Source organism: Atheta coriaria, unplaced genomic scaffold, assembly GCF_025399875.1.
Source record: "Atheta coriaria isolate IRGN ID8LTWV9N9 unplaced genomic scaffold, Caltech_Dcor_3.1 hic_scaffold_9_pilon, whole genome shotgun sequence".
NCBI lineage: Eukaryota > Metazoa > Arthropoda > Insecta > Coleoptera > Staphylinidae > Dalotia > Dalotia coriaria.
This window is the reverse complement of record NW_027045451.1, coordinates 5,695,413-5,716,908: the sequence shown is the minus strand read 5'-3', so window position 1 is coordinate 5,716,908 and position 21,496 is coordinate 5,695,413. Positions and strand designations below refer to the sequence as shown.

General features: G+C 41.1%; 1 protein-coding gene across 4 annotated transcripts in view; it reads right to left on the bottom strand.

Moving 5' to 3' along the window:
- The window catches only part of Sema1a (semaphorin 1a), a 140,896-nt gene that overhangs the window by 17,621 nt on the left and 101,779 nt on the right, over positions 1 to 21,496 (bottom strand). For all 4 annotated transcript variants that reach the window (XM_065310808.1, XM_065310809.1, XM_065310810.1 and 1 more), the window contains exon 4: positions 17,760 to 17,859. In XM_065310808.1, the coding sequence (XP_065166880.1) occupies positions 17,760 to 17,859 (100 nt within the window). The remainder of the gene's footprint in view (positions 1 to 17,759; positions 17,860 to 21,496) is intronic.

The following is a 21,496-nucleotide window of genomic DNA, read 5'->3' as shown; positions in this document are numbered from 1 at the left end:
AATTTGAAATAGTTACATAATTTTGTTCATATGTTAGTTTATATTTTTTACTTTCTTGTTCAAAATCAAACAAATGAACTTTAGACCCATCACGAGTTCAATTATGTAACTTTAACTATGATAGAATTTATCTATGTAAATTTTCACCTTTTATTTAGTACCCTGTATATCATAATTTTTAATATTTTAGTAGGTATTCTGTTATTCGGGTCAAAAACAAATCTCATAATTCATAGATCATCAAAATCTGTCCGCCCGTTCTTGAGTTATCAATACTCTAACTAACCCTACTTTGTTTATATACAATTAAAGTAATTTTGGAGATTGGCCCTACAACACATTTACCAATAAACAGCTAATACACGGTTCTGAAACTTTAAATTCCCTATCAACACATATTACCATCCAATCCATACCAAAATGTTATCTACTTCGATATAAACTACCCCTAATGAAATTGCAGCCAGCGCGTGTATGGCTTGCAGTCAAATACAATAATCATCAATTTTCACCATCACCACGAGTCGACTAAAATCGCAATTTACGCCGTCGTGTTTCCATGAAATAACCTCACAACTGAAATTGCAGTTGTAAAGCGCCATCTGCATATCGACTTACTACCAACAACTTATTCTCGTTTGAAAATGCAAAATTGTAATTGCACGCCGGCGAGCGCCAAAACTATGTAACCATCGGCGGAAGGTCATAAATGTAAGTTTTAGTTTCATGGTGATTATTTCTCGTAATCGCCGTACGTCTCTCTGGAAGCTTCCTTCGCTTCCAACGACTGTGACTCCGACTGGCGGCAAACGCAGACACTAAATCCAGACATATTACTTACAAGCAGCCATGCACACACGAATGGCGAAAGCGGCTCGCAGCAATCCTCAAACTTAATTGCACAGTTAACTTTATAACCTTAAATATCGTCGCCATCGGTGGCTGCGAGTGCATCGCAAAATAAACTCGCAAGCAGCGCCATCTTAGTAACTACATTTGACGTCGTATAACTAAGTGCTTCTTGTGGTTGCTTGAATATTCACGGAGACATCTTTTGATGTAGTGAGGGTCTTCAAATGCAAGCATTAAAATTTCCAATTAGGAAATCAAATTAAATAACCAAATAAATTAAAACAGAACCTATCTATCTACCTACAGACTCCATAAATGTAAGTAGTGCAGGGCATTGAACTAGTTAAAAAAGCAGTAAAGTGATAAATAGAAGCTGATGTAGTTAATTCACTTAGAACAAAATTATGAACATCGTAAAAGTGCAGCACGGTAATAATTCCGTTCGTAATCGCATGCTGTGCATGAGAGGGCGCCACTCTCTACACAAACCCCCATGATGATGATGATCATGATCATGGTCATGAAGATCTATTACGCTCATTCAGAATGCTTTAATGATGCGCGGAGTGCACGCAACGAGTGCATCTCGCACGCGCCGCTTACAAATTGTCTTCCCTTTCCGTCCTCATCGCCGCGTCGCGTCCATTAGCCTGCAAATGCAATGTAGATGGTATTCGTCGCTTCCGGTCCTACTCATTGCGTCCAATTGTTATGGATATAATTGAACTTGAACTAGAACTAAACCTTAGTCATGCGTCTAGACCCAGGATCAGACCTGCCAGTCGACCGGGATGAAGAACTAAGCCTGCTTGCGAGGGTGACCCTGAGCGCTACCCCAAAACGTTTACATTTTCATTGTCCAATAGCGGCGAGCGCGTCGGAAAGATGGAATTAACAGGAAACTGTAAATGCTGTTGGGCGGCGGGTGGTGACGAAAGAATAAAGTGCTTTCGATTTCGATGTGGACTTCCCCTTAATTCGAACATAATTCGCACCACTTAGTCCTGGGCGACGGGTTCCCACTTCTAATGATCGGTTAAAATGACGTTGATCGTTATTTACGACCTTGAGCAATACAAGTATAAACCTCCATTAAGAACCAACCAAAATAAATAAATATTTGTGTCTAAAAACTTGATTTTCGCAAAAATCATCAAATCAAAATTATAGCTTTGATCATTTAATGGCTCCTTTTTAAAATCAGCAACAAATGAATATCATTTTAATGATTCCTTTGATGTCACCACATAAACGGTGCAATGTCCGAAATTTATGCACATTGTTCGCGAATGAATAGCGCTAATTGCCCAACTCTGCTGCGTTCGCTTCAACCCCAACGCACACGGCACGTTCCCCCCACGTGGCGGTGCGGCTCCTTTTCAAATGCATATGCGAGGCGCCGGCCTGAATGGTGCGATTGATACTTCATTACTTCGTTAATTAACGAAATTGTTTGTGCGAACGATACGAGCTATCGACCGCTCCATTGTGTTTTATTCCATTCACATCAAGCTGCTGCACGTCCAACAACTTTCTCGATTCGAAAATTATTGAGCTACGATGTAACAATAAAATTATATACGCTCCAATCCAATAGAATATGAAAACAAGATGGCCGACGCTGTGGTAATATTTTGAGGTTAGCCAAAATCCCAGATTTGATTTATGATCATCTTGGGTTGCCTGCCACCTTGTTAAATTTGCACGCATTGTTTCGGGAATGTTCATTAAATGTTCATGTACAAGTCAAAGTCGAATTATAACCGGATGATTTGCGTTTGACAAGGCATGCTGTTGCCAGAATCTCATTAGTTTCCATTAAACGACTTTCGATTGTATCGCGCGTGCACACGATTCAAATCTGGATCAAAACGAGCAAACGCGCTTTGTCACAGATTAACGAATCCAATTACCAGTGTCCACGGTTGATAACAATATCAAAATCGCCAACATGCTTTAATTTTTTGAAATTTGCCGGGTTTTGGGGAAAATTTCGCCAACGCTTCGTATTGTAGTAGATTCCGTGCAAATCCTAATCCAAATCGCATTATCAGTTGCGCTGTTGTCCGGCTCTCGACGGTCATTAGCGTGTTGACATCGTTATCACCGGCTGGGGCGGTGTGGGGTGGAGTTAAGCCAGTTACGAATGTTAAAAAATCGCTAATAGGATTGCGACTGGCTGGGAAACAGAAAAAAAACACAGAGCGTTTTTGTGGAACAATGTTCCGGAACGAAAAACGCCCGAAATAAACGAAAGGCAAATAAACGCGCCAATCTAATTAGATGGGAGCAGAGTTTCAGAGGGCAGTTACTACTAAGGGTAGTAACGATGTTAAGGGATGAATACTTTTTTCTACAACTATTTTTGAAGCAATTTAATTTATTGTTGATTTTACAAAAGTTTTTCGATAATTATCTACACAGATTGACTCGTTATAATTTTAAAGTAGTCTTAGAGGGTGAAAGAGGGTGTAATTCGATAGTCGCTGTCAATGCGCTGAGATGAGGGTATTAAACCGGAATTAAACGTATTATTAAGTCATCCCACAATGGCCGTCTCGACGACGTTCAACCGCATTCCGCAATCTACATTCCCGTTCGCAACCCTTTTTTGGCGTTTTCGTTTGAAGCTCAAACGAGCGCAACTTGCTGATAATTACGTCAACATTAAGACGTCCTACGTTAACAGCCGCGGCTAAATTAAATTTCTCCCTTTCGAAGGACTCACAAAGTCCCACCCTTCGCGAGCAAAGCAAATCCCACGTGCCTGTTGCTATGTCATGCCAACATTGCCCAACCCGCTTGCGTCACACAACTCAATCCAGAATCGCAGGTAGGCAAACAGTCGGAAAGTCGAAAGCTCTCCGCGTGCAGAGCCACGACAACTTGCTCGACTTCCTTTTGTTTTGTGTTTTTGCGTGTTCCGCACCAAGACGAGGATCGAAATCCTTTCTTTGAGGTTGTCGGTTTCTAAACCGAGTTTTAGAAAGACACGTGGTACGCCCACAATAAGACGATGGCAAAACCAAAGTGGAACCGAATGAGAAGGACGCAGCCAAAAGAAAGGATCCGAAGAGGACCGAAACAGGACTAACACAAAAAGTTTTCCCTCGAATGCGGCGCGAATTGTCTAAATACCTTTTAAAGTTTCAATCTTCCGGTAGCGCGCAACTTGGAGTGGAAGGCAAGAGAGTGTATTGAACTGATTGAAAGCACTCCATCCTTGTCGGGGATCAAGATGGCGGCCGGAGGAAAAACACGATGCGAACGTGCTACAAATAGTGCTGAAAACTTTCGTCCCTTAACTTTAAAGTGTACAACTTGCTCGAAATTGCAGCTAATAAAGAGTCTAGATTTTACATTCCGACAGTCATCCGGGATTCCTTTTGAACAAGGTTGGGTTTGATAGTCCTTTGGTGAAGTTACGGATAACCTTGGTTTTGACGTTACTTTAAGACTGGTCTGACTCCAACTTTGAGGTGGTTCTCACTGGAACTAGTACCAACTAGAAGCAGTAAGGGCAATGAGTGAATGGTTGTGTGTGCGGAAGGGTAGAGAGCATCCCCTAATTTAGATTCGCGCCTGCATGCAGACTTTGCAGCACTTTGCATGCGAGGAGGCGACGTGTGTTGTGTTTCCATTTAGAGTTAATTCCGAGACAATTGAAACTAATTAAACTCACCCGCAAAGCGTGTGTGACTGTTTGTTTCAATCAACTTGTACTTCCAACCACCACACTTATACATCATGTCTAGAGGATCTTCCAGACATGATAAAATAGTCAAAAATTTGTCACTCCCCAATTTCTTAAACTTACGTCTAAACACCCTTAAAAAACTAGGGGTATGTACAGCTGTGCATCCCCAGGGTGGCTCCTTTGCAAAACCTCAGGATTAGGTATTAAGGATGAGGGATTAGTCCTCGTTTGCGTTCGTTTGCTCCTCGTTAAAGATTCTCACACCCAACATGCAACAAACAACCCTCGTGCGTCTAATACTGACAAATATGTCTGCCTTATCACCCCTAGGTCTTAAAAAAATGTAAACCCCCATTCAACTGCAAAGTTGAGGAAATTATATTTTTGCATCCTGTCAATCTCCCCTCAAAGAAAACCAACATCCGTTTTTTTAAATGTCTTCATATCCTGGTTGCTCCCTCAATTAATTAATTAGCCAAGAAAGAAAGATGACACGGGATTAAATTTAACTTTTTTTGTTTTTAATTAAACGAAATATTAAATTCCGCCTTGTGTTGTGTTTCTCTGAGTTGCGTCGCTAGGTATGCAAGGTGGGAAATCAGGGAGGCGGCTCGCGCTTAACACAAAGAAGTATAAATTAGTTGACGTCTCGTCCTGAGAGTGCCGAGCGTCGTGGGCATCCCGAACATCCTGAATATCCCGAGTATGCAATTACGGAAGAGTGAAACTAACAAAACACATTTAGCAAGCTCGCGAGGACAAAGTAGAGGAGTGCGGCTTCGAGGACGCATCCTTGCACGCAAGGATAATGCACGACCACCAGCAGCGGGACGAAGGACAAATGGATGTCCCTCGACAGCCAACTAACCGGAAGTACAACCTGAACGCCAACAGAAATCCTCCACTGCACTACGACTAAAAACTCTACACGCACACAACAAGGACGAAAAAAAGCACTAACATTAAATTATCATAAAATGACAAAAAATAGTTTTATATTCGTGCAATTAACATATTATCATTTGAGAATTCTAGCAGAATGGAAAGCAAATTTCAAAGGATGAAAAGATAATACATCCTATTATCCTAAATGTGAATTACCGCTATGACCAGTGTGTAATTAACATTGTAATTAGCATACGCTACCATTTGTAGCGTTCCAAAATGGCTGAAAATCCACGAATCCTTGCAAGTACGATCGTTACCGAGCGCTACCGACAACTAGCGAATTGCATCGAATTACGGCGAAACGCACCGAAACGTGCAGAACTGCAGTCGAATGGCCATGGAATACTCGTGGAATGGAAAAGAGGAGCAAATTTCGTTTTATGCTAGGTTGCCAGGATGAGCATGGCGAGCAATATTCAGAATACTTTCGACGTTGCTTGCCATATTATGGCCGTCATGCTACATTTAACCCGGTCTGCGCTGGCTAGTTACAAGAGAATTGTTAGAATTGCTTGCTGTAATGCTAAAAATAACTTAAAACAATCGTAAAACGCAATAAGGACAATTTTAGAATTAAACCGTTATCAAGATATTGGTTACGAGTGTTAGGTTGCGTTACATAACCACAATTACAATTGACGTAACTCATTAAGATGTTTTTGCGTGCATACCGCCATCATTGGCAACACTGTTCGCATCCCTTACGATGTCTCCGGCTTTGTCTCGTGGACAAACGCGACGCGATAGCATCGCGGGAGCGGAAACAATGGCGAATACCAATTACGCGCGATGCGAGGCGGCAGCGTGCGAGTCTCCGAGGAGACGTCCGCGCAGAGTCTGAGAAAGACCGTGACGCTGAGGCGAGGGTGGTGCGAGAAAAACACCGCATGCACTTAATAAGCGACCGAGAGACAAAGGGACGTATGCACTCGCACGACCGCGACGAGCACAAGAAGAAAAGAACGAGATAACCACGAGTGGGCCCTCGGGACGTCACGCAGTCATGCAGATTGCAATTGTTTCAGCGGCAAACAACTGCGAGGATTCTAGCATTGTGGAGAGCAAACAAACACCAAACTCACAACAAAACCAAACAGAAAACCAAGCAATGCTTAGATCTTTTGATTAAATTAAAGACATTCTCCCTACATGCCTGAGCAGAAGAGTAAGAAGCAGGGGTTGGGTTAATTTAGAAAATTCAAGATGGCCGATCAGATGAATCGAAGATACAATTAAAACTTATTGATGCCAAAGGAAAAGAAGGAGTGACCAAAGTGCGCCAATGTGCATACAATGTGAAATCGCTTCACCCAGGGTTGTGAAAGCTGTGAAACCTGCGGAAGCTGCAAGTTCGCGAGTGCCGCGTCGAGAGTTAATTTGAACCCACTCAAATCCACTCTGGACACCCACCAGACTCTATCTCTGCACCTCGATACGTTTACGGTGCTTTGACTTGCATTTTCCAACACCAGTTTCAGGCACAATTCTAGTTCGGGACCTAGAAGTAGATGTGAAAGCTAGACGCTGAGCAAACGATGCAGTGGTGTTCAGTTCAAACACTCGAAAATCTAATTAAAGACCCCGAAGACCATCCACGCAGGACGTTAGACCCTGAAACCGTTGGGTACACATCGGTAAAGAAGGCATCCACTTCGGACGCGCAACCCGTCCAGTCAAATAAACACAATGTTGATTTACATCACCACAATTTTAACACAATTTTTTTTTTGTAAAATTACTCCAAAATAAAAGATGTACTCAAACCAAAAACACTCCTGTGATATCAAAACTTGTTGTAGAAGAGTCGAATATAGTTTGCGAGTCAATTCCGAGCAATTAACAATGAAAAATGAAATGTCATGGAAAATTTCATTATGCACTCGAGTTTTTTTGTGCTGTTCTGTGTGAAAAACAACGAAAAGCACGCAACTGCGTCCTCGCCTCGCCGCCCCCAGTGCATATAGGGCGCAAATTGGAAAAATGAAAAGTCATCAATTAATTATACATCGGCAGCGAGCGCGCGCGCACATGGGAAATTCAAAAATTATCGAATTGTCAGTCGCGAATCGAACGAACGTTTGAGTTATAGCAACGCACCGCCGCCGTCCCGCACCAGCCCCCCGGAACACAGCACGAGGACCGGATTGATTTATGATAGGAATTTATTTATTAAATCGTTTATTATTTCATAGCCAGCCGGGGCTAGACAATTTTGCACAATTCACAATTTTGCATTCGCGCCGACACGCAGAACATAAGCCGGTGATTATTGACGTGTGCATTATTTATGATTAAATTTCAGAAATGACATAACAACAAACAATGCGCCGAAAATACAAATCAAAACAAGTCGCAGTCGCATTTCAAAAAATTTAATCATTTGTAGAAAATTTAATCACAGATTTTTTTTAGATTGAGAAGTTTTCACAACTACTTATTAATAGATGGCACCACAAGTAAGCAGAGTTAAAAGCAGCCATTATGACACAACGTTGTAAGTGAGTTTAGCTCTGTTTGCTTCTCCCTCGCCGCTGAGTTTAATTATTTCGTTTGTAATTAGATCGTAAAACTTTCGCATCGTTAATCTTTCTAATCCAGCGACTCCCGACGACAACACCGACACCCAAGTTAAAACTTTGTCCGGCCGAGTAAATTTTTAACTTTAATGTACGACTTTCATTAATTCGCAGCGAACTCTACCGGCCAACAAGTAGCGTCCGACATAAATTCGCCTTAATTTACAGTCGTGGCTCATAAAAGTGAGCTGCAACAGTAAATAAAAAATCATCCACACACATTAAATATACGCACATACAGTGAGTGTTAATAATGCAAAACTTTGAACATATTGTATATGAACTGGCAGATTATTTCAATTGTTGTTTTGTTGCTCGTAATATTTACATATTTGCTTATTCAAAATAGAGTTGGGTGAAAAGTTTTGTGAATTTGAAAAGAAAACTTAATGCGAGTCGAGTTTCATGGAAAAATGCGGAAAACGTTTGGAAAATAAGTAATATGCCTTTGTGGGGCGTCGCCCAATGCCAACGCGCTGTGCTTTTCATTCTTGCGCCGTTTGTTTGCGCTCTTTATTTCGTTTTTTGCGTTTTATTGCAGCGCCAGCGCACTTTGCATTACTTTGCGAGTGTGATTTTCGCTTTTTGCGCGACGCGCGCGCACTGTTCGTGGAAAAGCGTTCCGTGCGCCATCGCTTAAGATATGCATGCGTTCGCTTCACCAATAAATATCGCAAAGTTATGCAAGTCCCTCGAGACGGGTGGGAAAAACCAACCCTTCAAGTCAAACAAAAACTATATTTTATATAATTCACATTTTTTCTTAATGCACATTCATGGCGCACTTTTGCAATGAAAAAAAACAACGAATATTTTATATTTTGAAAAAAAGCTAATAATAATTTAGAAAGTTTGAAAGTTTTAACGACTTTTCGTAATCATAGCCATCACACGCGAGCCACAAACGGTCGTTATGCAAATCATCCCTAACTCCTTCCATGAAAATAGGCTAACCATCCCTCACAGGCTATTATCCAGGCATGATCGGTCAGACATGTTTGACTGAAGGGATGATTTGAAAGCGAGCCGCGGATCGAAGATGCAAAACTATGCACGAGGACTAAGCAAGCGCCCAAAACGGTATTAAGAACAAAATCAAGCCCTGGTCTAAACAAATAATCTCCTCGGCATTGTCGAAACACTCGGTGGAAAACTTCGCGTGGATTTACCCATCAAGTTTAACAACGGTAACGGTCGGGTGGGCTTAACAACCACCGTCAGTCACTCAAGGCAGGCGCACGGCGAGCACGTCAGTTTATAACAAACTTGTTTTACAACCAACTACTAAGCTGGCATACGCTCGCTCGCATATCCTCGGATAACTCGACGCCAACACATGAAATTGCCGCATTGCAGAAATGATAATTGGATAAATAGCCATAGAATTTCTCCGGTTTCTTTATATTAACTAATTTTTTTAAATTATTATGAAACCACACTGTATTTATATCTTGATAAAATTTCAGGCAACTTTTAAAACAATTGGCTTTTAAATTAAATTCAAATAATGCTTGAAAATTGCCTAATAAACCTCAAATAGCTCTCGGTTTAATTTCCGGCGCCATTTTCTTGATTTCCGTTTGCCTTGTGCATGATCTTCATTAAAACTTAATCATTTATTCCAAAAATTAATAGCAAAAATGAAAGTTGTAATCTAGGAATAAGGATAATCTAATCTAAGAAAACACGATGTTATGTAACTCACGCAAACGATAAAAACGACAATGCGAGTTATTAAATCGCTCGTAAAATGTCATTTTATTGCCGATCATAGCGGCAAACGTCGCAGCGAAGGCGAATGTTAGTAGCTTTCAGTGCGCGAGCATTTCAAGAAACACCAACGTCAAGATGGCGACCGGAAGGGAAGAAAAAGGACACACGCGCAGCGGAGAAATAATAGTTTCGAGCTTTGTTCCCTCCGAGTGCTCCAGGGAATTAATTAGCGCGTTTTATTGCTAGTTTAAGTTGGCAAATTAATTAGTTCTCCAAGTGGAAAAACAGATATTTTCATTTTCTCTCCACGCCAACGTAAAATTACAACAAAAATAATTTAAACGCGATTATTTTTACGAGGATAATTATCATCAAACAATGTAATATAAATATTGATTACATCGCTATAATAATGAAGAAATAAACGCCGCGACACAACCAAACACCGAACAAAAAAAAACTGCTAAAAACGCAAACGATGAAAGATAAACAAATATAGAAACGCACGCAGCGCTTGTGGTCGAACCCTCAAACATGAAACACGCCCGCAAATATGTGCGTAACACACCAGGGGTGAAAAAAAACCAGGAACGTGAAAAGAAGCCTTCACAAATTGAATTTTTAATACGTTTTTCACATTCACATCCATTCTCAATGGCGTGATATGATTGTGATATTTTTCGTTTAATTTCTTTCAAGGGAGGGCGCTGAAATTAAAAATACATTCGTGGCATTCAGGTATTCAAAGATGAAATTCGCTTGTATGTTGATTCAATGCGCGGCCATTTTTAACATCCCCTAAAAATATCACAAACAAATAAAGGTGTAGGAATGTCGAGAAGGGTGAAAAGAAGAGGAAGGGAGCCAGAACACTTCGGGACATTCCTCATCTTGTCATTATACAAACGCGACGTGTAAATGCAAATGTTCAACCTGGTGGGTAGGCAACCGACCGCGCATCACAACCACCCCTACTCGACACGCGCCGAGCAAACGTGTTTGTGTATGTTTACGCCGTGGATAATGGATTGCTTGTCAAATATCCTCGAGACTAGCATGCGCACATCAAAATATGTACGCTCATAAATTCTAAACAAACAAATTTCTCCAACTTATTTACACTATAAATAATATTTTGATATAAATTATTTAAATTCAACCAAAAAACAATTTTTTTATAAAAAATTATTAAACATACTGTATATTCCATAAACATTTTGCATTTGTAGCAGGTAGTATTATTGTTGTTACAGTGATCTCACGATGGATATGAAGATATGACGCGGGGGTGGTTTGCGGGGGTGTGAGAGGACGCGCGTGTGGCCAGAGCCGTGCGGTGTGGCGGAATTTATGGCGACACGTGTCTAATATGCCGTCGCATCACATATTTCATAAAGCAGGTTAGAGCTTAAGGGCGGAGGCGGTGCGCCGCCACCCCCTACCCTAAAACTTACAGTCTCGCTGAGAGCTACTCGCGATCAAATAGCAAACGTGACACAACCACAACAAAAAGTCTCACACGAATCGCCAACAATGATTTACTGATTTATAAAATATAACTAAATTCGCTTCGACGTTTGTTTCGTGTGGGGCGGATAAATAATAAAAAGCAAACGCAGTGAATCAATTCGCACGCAGCACGTGGTGTTTATTGCTTTATTGTCATGACGGTCGGCCGCAGTGTGTGTTTTCAATGTTTTTTCATGTTCTCGACGCCACCCCCGACATGAAACAGGGTGGTGAAATTAAATCACAACGCGAATAGCCTTTTTTGTTGCTGAAATTATCTAGAGTCTCGGTATATATATTGTTGGTCTGTGAAAAGGGTCAGTTTCAGCATTTTTGGAGGGTTGCACAGATTGGCCATGCATATTTCAAAGCGGGCTTTTAGTCCGCGGCTGCGATTGTCGTGAACACGTCGCGCGGCGTCGATAACCGATTTAAAACGCGAGCAGCACTTAGGGGTGAATTGCAGCGGGAGGAAATTACCCTGCGTGGCCAACACGTGGTCGCAACATATTCGCAGGAAAAATGGGAACAAAAATGAAATACCAATACGCTATGGTAAAAAGTACAAAAAAAAGAGAAAAATATGCAAAGGGAGTGTGTGCGCCCACAAGGGAATGATTTATATGTCGCGATGTGGATTGAAATGAAATTTGAACTGAAAAAATCCGTGGCGATTATTAAAAAAAATTGCACGCGCATCAATAAAGAATTTTTAATTAAAAGGTGAAATGTGTTTGTGATTCAGACAAACTATACTAACCTGTCAATAATAGACATCAGCTAAAAACATCACTTTGATCAAAACTGGCTCATAAACCATTGAACTATTCAAAAGTGACGACTTTGATTGTGAAGTTTAAATTGAAATTTTATTTTTCAACTCCCCTGCGGCGCTGGAATGCATTTACCGGTTCGGAAGCACACGTTGACTTCCGTTTTGCTTATTCCGCATCCCGGCGCATCCGCCAGCACAACCCATCCTAACTACTAACTCTTTAATTATCTCACTTTTCGCATAGTTTGCTGCATATATGCGGCGCAAATCTGCGCACTGCAAGACAATACAATTTTAAATGCGGATAAACTCGGCACAATGGCAAAACAAGAAACAACGCATGCGGAGTGGGTATGAGCAGCGACGCGCCGAGGTTTGAGGTGGTTAGTAGAGGTGGAGGCGCCGCGCAGCTGAGTAGAGAGTTGGGACAGTAGGAACTCAGGCAAATGAAGATTTAACGTTGTTGTTTAACGCTTTAGCTTAATCCACCTGAGCATTGCGTATAAATACCGGAAAACCTTCGCGGGGACAAGCTGACTATGAGACTGATTCTAAACTGGATTAAAAAAATACTTTTGGAATGAAAAGTTTGTAAAAATTAACAAAAAGAGAAAATTTTCATTATAGTTGAGTCAAATTTTACTGAAATTGATAATTTGTTAAATCCTGCGTATTATGCAATTTATTTAGTTAATTCGGCGTTATTAATTTGAAAGTTATAAATAATTAAAATTACTAAATTAAATTCCAAATAATAAATAACAAAATATTATAAAATACAACAGTATAAATAATTCCTGTAATTTTAAATAATTTTTGTTAAACTGTTAAATTAATTTTCTTCTAAAAAAAAGCAATTAAAATTTTAGGCATTCTCAAGCACCCAATATGTACTCAAAGCACCTTGGATAATAAAAGTTGTCCAAAAACAAAGCAAAGCTTTGCAAATGTGCTTGCAGTATGCACGCGTGCAATACAATATGTACACAATATGCAGATATCCCAGGGCCGGTAGCTGGTATCATAAAAGATAGGCGGTAATGACTTATCGATCCGACTTTTGCCTACTCCCGAGTCGTAGTCCGCGGGTCAGGCGTGTGCTGGCGCGCCCTCCGGCAGCGCAAACGACCAAACGCGTTTATTATTAATTAAGGATTCATTAAACAGCCCACCACTCCACACTGCAGCCCAGCAAACACCCGCGCACCCCTTTTGCAGCAGTGCAGGTCGCCGCGGAAAGTGCATATCAGAATGCATATCAAAATATTATGCTTATTCATGCGCCGGCTGGTATTCCACCGGCGGGTCAAATAACAAAAAACACATTGTCTTGTAATTTATGACATAGTGCAAATATACAGTGTGTTTAAAGCATGTTATAATATAATTCATATAAACTTGAAAAATGAAACAAAGTAAGGCTTATAAATATATAAATCGATTGTGTGATTATGGTGTATGGTGTATAAGGTGAGGGGGGTAGTAATTACCCCGCCCATTTCAACAGCGACACCTGTTAACGTGCTTTCTTCGACAAAGTTAAAACTTGCATAAAATTACATTTAATTATTTTCCAAGAGTACAGGTTACTTTTTCGCATAACTAGCTTCTCGAATAGTGGTCGATAGCTTTTAATTATGTGCGTGCACTACCCTCCTAACGTTTTAATTACGTCTCATTTGTGCCGGTACACACACAGCTATAAATTAAACGCGTAATCTGACTTGGTTCCCAATATACCATATGTCCGAGTTAAAAAAAAACACCTAAAAGTGATTGTTTGATCAAAAAATCCGTTTGATCATTACAGCATTTGAGGTGTTAATCATACTCGAATTACACTCGTAATCCGAGTCAAAGCACCAGTGGACGTGGCCTGCCTGCTGCAAGAGTGTCGATCGTAAATTAAAATTAAGATTAATCACTCTAATCAAAACGCCGAACGCCCTAATTGCACTAGGGTTGGTTCCATTCGAAGGTCCATGCCCTCGGACGAGCGCCCATCTACGGGAGTGTATTACGCAAATCGGGGTCGATTCCTCCGCATGTCCGAAAGGGTGAAAGAGACCCGGCGACGGCCAAAGAACGTCCGAAGGTAAGACAGGCGGGCGCGTACAAGGGTCGAGCGTGCGCGTGTAATAAGAGACCCGGACCGATCATTACGTAATCTCGTTCGCGCGCGCAATCCAAAGGATGAAAAGGGATTGCAGCATGTGGATCTCTGGGCGCGCGCGCAGGCAAGTCCTGTAGTCCCGATGATTACATGGGAGTCAAGTTATCCTATAATTACCAGTCGTTACCACTAGTGCGAGCAAAATTCGAGCGGATTGCAATTTTCCGAGGTTATGTTACACGACGTCAAAAGCTGCTAATTGAGACTTAAAGAATAGCCAACCTGTACGTAAAATAAATAAATAAAATCAATAGTTATGCTGTCGGCGTAAATTTAAACATGACGAGAATGACTTTATGACGCGCCTAGTCGTAAATATTATTGTTTTCAAAATGTTTAATAAAACGTTCGTAAATTTTTGGCAGGACATTGTTCACGCATTGTTTGCGACCAAATGGCGTGCACATATTAATGAGCGCATGCTGCGCAAATGAAAAGCATCGACATTTAGTTATGACAAGCATTTTCATTTCGCCTACACAAAACAAAACAAAACAAAACCGAAGAATCAAAGGACTCCGATGATAATTATATTTCATTCAATACTGCAGGCCAGTGAATTTATTACAGCCTGTTAAAAATAAATATTTACTCAAACACATTGTATAATATCGTGGATAAAATTCACAAGTCATCAATGCGAGATGTAATGCAACTGTACGCGGTGGTAATACTAATGGAAAATGAAAATTATAATCTTTCCAAGGCAGTCGTCGGAGACGGCTGAATGAAATGGCGAAATTTGATGCAAAAGGGGTAGTTTTGTGCGGCGGGTGCACAATGCGGCCGCATCGCGATTCATTTATTCGTACGGACGAGCGAAATGCGCGAATGCGCGCCGTGCACGTGTACAAATATAAGCGATGGCAATGCAGTTGCCGCCTCCGCCAAAGCCGGCGGTAGATTGGATGATGCGAGGTGGAATTGCAGCCTAGGCGCGCAACTAGACGTAATGACAATCTATTGTGTTCGATGCGTCTGCACACGCTCGGATCGGCGGTCGTAGTTGGCCGGATAGCTGTCCGACGAGCCGCGGATGAAATTATTTCGAATTTCGTTCAATTGTCCTTTTAATTCCGAGAGCTACCGTCCCCACGGTCGTTGGGAGCAAAAACTTCGCAGTAAAAATAGTATTATCACACAAATTGAAGTTAAAGTAGCGCCATCTATAGGTTAATAGCGCATAAAAATTAAAAAATTCAAAAATGCTATATAAATATTTTTTTGTATTATTTTGAGACAAAATATTTAATAAAAAATTATGGATATCAGAACGTCAACTTAAAGTAGCGCCATCTGTAAGTTAATAGCGTATAAAACTTGAAAAACATGAAAATCCCAAATAAATATTTTTTTGATTAATACTGAGACAAAATAATTAATAAAAAAATGATGGAACTGGTTGAAGGGGTCGCCGCTGAAATTACCCGTTTGGGGGCGGCAGTTATTGGTACGATACGCAGAACATCCGACACAATCCGACAATATAAAATGCAATTTATTATGTATTTTATGCCATGGATCCGTATCCGACGGCGGGGGCAGCGCGGTGGCGGGTGGAAAAACGAATTCATATCCAATAGACACTCAATAATAAATCAATAGCGCGAGACCTCGCCGCTCGCTGCTCGCATCCTTCCATCCCGATGTGGCGATAAATCTGGTCGATAATTTATTGCCCGCTTACGATATTTCGACAGAATGCTCTCGCACACCAACGCACAAGCACCAGCGGCGGTTATACGTCGACTGGACGCCACTGTGGAGGCGGAATGCTTCCGTTTTCCCATTTCGGGCCACCGAGCTGTTCGCATAAGTTATGCGGCGATATTATAACCGCCGGCGTGCCGTCCGACGATACCGCAGCGATTTAGCTTTATTGTTGTGAGATGTAACGATTTTTATGCGCTTCGGAGCAAATTTCAACATGACACGCCTGCTATGAAATGCTTCACGGCGAGCATGAAGTCAACATAACCTAGTTTAAAAGTGACATGTGTCAATATAGTGCCATCTATGAAATAAAGCTTAAAATACAAAAACTAGTAGATTGTCGGTAAAATAAAAGTTTTCGATGATATCGCGTGCATTTTAGCTGCTGGAAATACGGAAATAGCTCAATTTGTTTTCCTTTTTATTTTCATTTGGTAGACGGGCACATTTTTCAATAATTTGCGACGTACCAGCGTAATTTATATTCGTCATTCGTCAAGGTGAGAGCGTTTTGAGGTCGGCGTAATCAAAATTAATATCGCAGAAACAATATTCGAAATTATACACTCGCGCAATTTGCGACAAGATTTCACCCTCCGATTTCGGCGCCGCCGCCCCCAAGCGCGCAGCCGCGCAAGTCAATTACCGGTCACGTGATTCGCTCGTTATAACGATTCGTTAAAAACGAGTGTACTTTTTAATCACGCGCCTAATCGGCAATGCTTTTTAATAAGCAAAGCAAACTTTCTTCCAACATACCAAGTGTCCCAAGCGGAAAATCTCCAAAATTCAAACAAAAATCGTTTTTTTTCTCCTTCAATTAAATACACATTGTATTTAAAACATGCGTGCGTTATCGGTGAGCAATCTCACTTGCTTTCTCTCACTCAGCGCTAATAGCCACCCCTTGCCGCCTCAAACCGCCACCGCCACAACCAAGTGTAATGGGGAATATCGAATGACTACAAAGTTAACTCAAGCAAAATCCAGTTACGCGCGCTTATATTTATTAATAGCAATTATAATATGGAAATTACAACAGAGGCAGTGGGGGTGGTTGAAGGGACATGTAAGCGTGCACAACGTGCTATTAATAATTTAATGGCAACGGGGATTAGTGTTCGACGAATTAACGTATTATGCGTATTAAAAATAATAAATATTTGATGTCGTATTGAATTACCTGATGGCGGGGGAGAATGGAACGCTGAGCATTGTGATGTTATCGTGATTAATAGCTCACTTAATGAACTATTAAATAATGAGAAGCCATAGAAATTTTTTTTTAAATAAAACTGTTTATCACAATTTTGTTTTTTACTTTTTTCAATAACAAGATTTTTTTCGATGAAATTCTACAACTTTTTGCACATTTTGCTTTAAATTTTTTGCGAGCCCCTAAAAAATAATCCCAATGAATGAAAACCTCAATTTTATTTATATTAAAAGACTTATATTAAACTTTTTCGGGCCGAAGCTCGAAAAATAATGAAAAAAAAAAGGAGAGGAGCGCCCTAAAAGAGACTAAATAAAATCCTTCGCCTGAAAATATGGCTCAAAGGAAGCGAAGCAAAGCGTAAAGAGTTTTTCGACGCGAAATGATAAAATTCCGGTTGGCCTCCAGCCGCCGCCGGACCGGACTTCGGTCAAAGTCATTAAGAACAAACATCAAAGCCAGACGAAAATACACACTGGGGCGCACAGAAGACTCGTTCATAATTGAATCAAAGTTTTCTTTTTAATAAAGAAAAAAAAAACACCGAGCACGAGTCCCAAAATAAATAATTATTAGAGATGACTTACCTTCCGCCAACGATGAGCGAATCAGAGTCTCGCATCACCAACCGGAAGTAATCCGTGTGCGTGTCATTCCCCATAAAACGATGTACATCATCTTCAGCTCCTGAAACATGAAAGAAATAAAAATTAATATTTATTAATTTGTAAATCTTTTGACACATTGTATATTATTTACTCAGTTATTATTATTTCACCAAGCCTAGTATTGCTTTGAGTGTTGAGTTAAGTCTAGAACAAATGCTAGACCACAGGGTGGCGGCGACCGCGACACGATTTTGCACTAAATGACTAAACACGCGGCGGGGGCGGCTAATTAAATTACGTCGCCGGCAATGTTCGGACGTCGCGTTCATCGTTTCGAATATGCCGCCGCATATGAATTGGAAACGCGTCGTGCCGGCCGCACATTAATCATTTATCCGAGCGGCGGGCCTCGACCGCTGCCGGTGCTATTGCCGCCTCACTGGTGCATACCTACCGCGCCCGGGCTGCTTGTATCGATATCAGCAAAGCATCAAGCGTCAAACTGAACAAATATTTGATACCTGCCAACTCGGCTGCCCGCATTGCATGCAAGCGAGGAGGCAAAGTTTGTGTGTATACGTAAATAGATTTAGCGCTGGAGAATTTCCATTTACATCGAAAGCGCTTCAAATTCATTTGGATACATTAGACGAGGTTAGAATTGCAACAATTCAATCAGGAATAGTTGAAAACACGAAAAAAGACCGGAAGTATAGAAGTTTAGTAACAGCACGGAAGAAAAGTCAATTTGTAACAACATAACCTAACTTATATTCTACTCAAGAGAAAAGTTGACAAACAGATGCGCTCAGACAATGCGCTTCTTAGGAAATTTTGAATCACAATCAAATTCCACATCATATATGCGATTTTCATCAAATAAAAAACTACTACATGTCCAACATTTAGTACCTAGCTTCACAATTAGGAATTTATGCCTTCACGGTAAAATACACATGAAATAATTTATTACGCGTGTAATAAATCATGATAAAATCAACCAGCAAGTCAAAACCAACAGTTATTTAAAATTCACGCTTTTAATGCAATATATCATGTTGTCACTTTGTCACGTCGTTCCGGCCAATTGTGCTCAATTATTAGTTAGCTAATAGTTGGCTAAAAATCACTTTTAGAGTTTGAGTTATAAATTAGTCCACCTGAGAACCCGAGCTCAGTTCCTGAGCTCACTTCCAAAGATCGTCACCGAACTCTCCGGTAACAATAAACCAACAAACCGCGGCGCCGACAAGCTGAAACTCCAGCGCTGAGAATGAAGGAAACTGCTTAGCAACTATCTATTGAATCAACAAAATAATTCAGTTATCTGCCCAATTACGCCCTCGTTAGTAGCAACTTTGTATTACATCTATATATCTACCTATCTATCTAAAAATATAACTAGTTTAAGAAAAAGTAAAAAAAAGTATGCAACCCAATTAACTTTTATTCCGTGGTGTATGTTTGGTTGCATACGATAAATTTGAAAAGTTCACTGTTTGTCCACCACAAAATGTTTGTTTGGAAAGGCGTTTGGTGTGTTGATCTCGATCCGATGTGAAATTGGCTTTGTACTTCGGTCGTTGCGCACCCCACATGCTGTCATTATCATTATCATCAATATCATTTATGGCTAATTGTAATAAACGTTTACCTCCATATCATACCATATTGGCTTTTGCACCAACACCAACATCACACCGCAGTGCCAGTCGAAGCGCATTACATCCACACGCCGCCCCCAAGCCTTCATCCCTAATAAGTCCTAATAATATGTAACGTACACCCCCCCGCGATGTGTACATATGTAATGCGACGGTGGCGGTGGCGGCGGCACGAATTGGAGCGCGCATTAAATTTAATATCAATATCAGTGATATCGATGCTTTCCGGGTATTTCCGGCAATTTCCTTGCTTGTTACCGCGGCTAATAATACATAGTAAAATATTTTATTGCGTGTTCTGTGAGTGTTTCCAGTGTGGAATGTTATTGTCTCTAAAAGGGCCACTGTTGAAATTGATTTTAATGTTGGTACAATGTATGCAATTAAATTTTAATCTGCAATTGCAGAATAATAATAAGTGGTTGCCGTTATATTAGTTTGTTCTGTATTGCATATTGCGCGGGAGCCACGCCCACATGAGAGGTTATGTTTGGTTTTAATGGGAAGCTTATGTTAAAAACGTGAAACTACTGCGCATATACCTAATAACTGTTAATGTTAATAACTGTATGTATATAATTAGTATTTTTGATGTTTCAACATACCAATCCCGCCATTTAGGTAGTGTTTAACATTCAGTCGACAGAGGAACGTCAGTCGACATTTTGACGAGTGTCGCACGTGCGTCGGACAGCTCAGCACCAAGTTCCGACGCAAATCGATCAGCTTCGTGCTTTGCGCCTCGGTGCTCCACCCCGTCGCCATTAATTATATGCTCATTAGTTTAGCGCACACGTCGATGGCATTCGAATCGTCAATTAAATAAACATTTGCGCGCAAGCCGAAATTAACAACAAAAATAGGTCAAAGTAAGACCGAAATTAGAAAACTTTCCTATTAAAACACTGCAGTAGCTACGTATTATACAAAAAGTATAACATTAAAGTCAACTTAAATAATATTGAGTAGATCCGCACTGCGGACACAGTGTATGTTTTATATTTAATATGAATATTAGTGTTGTCGGTCCAAACGCAAATCAATCAATCAATTCGGGCGCAAAGCATGTTCGAAAGCGCATTGGGATGATGGTGCACGTTGAGTATAGTGGATGTGCGCTTAGGCTCGGGGGCGGTTTTGGCTAGCCGCCGCACATTCGAAGCACCTTGCAGCGAGTGCGCCAAGGGAAATAATAGTTATGAACTATAATCTGGTTTGAAAGCCGCCGGGGAGTTCGGCGTCCGTTGCGCCAAACCAAACCGAACCGACTGCAGGACTACCACACCGCCGCCGCCACCACAGAATCAGTCATATGGACCGGACGTTTATACCTCTGTTCGATCAGGGGCAAAACAATAAATTCCAAAAACCATATGCGATTGTGTACCTATAATCAAACTGTAGGTTTGAATCGTGGACGGCTGTCGATGATTTGGCAGCCGTGGCGGTCGACGGCGGCGGCAGTGGTGTGAGCAACCAATCATCCCATTAAGACCACTGCGAATGCGGACGTCGTGTTTCATGTTCCACGTTTCATCGCAAACGTAACAATTCCGGTCAGAGCTGACCGACCGCTGCGGCCCCCCACACATACACCTTTGCAAAAGGGGGGCGGCGGCGATGGTGGCGGAGAGCAATCCAATTTCGATCCGCTTAAAAGTCCTGACGAGTCGCACAAACGTGCGACGCATGCACGCTCGAATTGAAAACCGTCGATGGCCGATGATGAAGACAGCCGCCTCCGACCTACAGTAACTATAGTTACCTACTGCCGTCCACCTATGTGTATGTCCAACGTAAAGTCCAGTCTAGCCGAGTCAAGCGAGTCAAACGAGCAGAAACAATGCGGAAAATGCGAGAAAACGGAAAAAACAAAACGCCGACGTCCTGTAGGATGACTAAAGTGCACAGGACAAACGATAAATTGCTTCCTTGCATCAATGAACACCAGGATGACAATAATAAATAAAATAACAAAAGTTGTGAATAAAAATTCTTGGAACACAAAACGATGTTGCAAATTGATTTCGATTGTTGTCAGCTATTCATGCT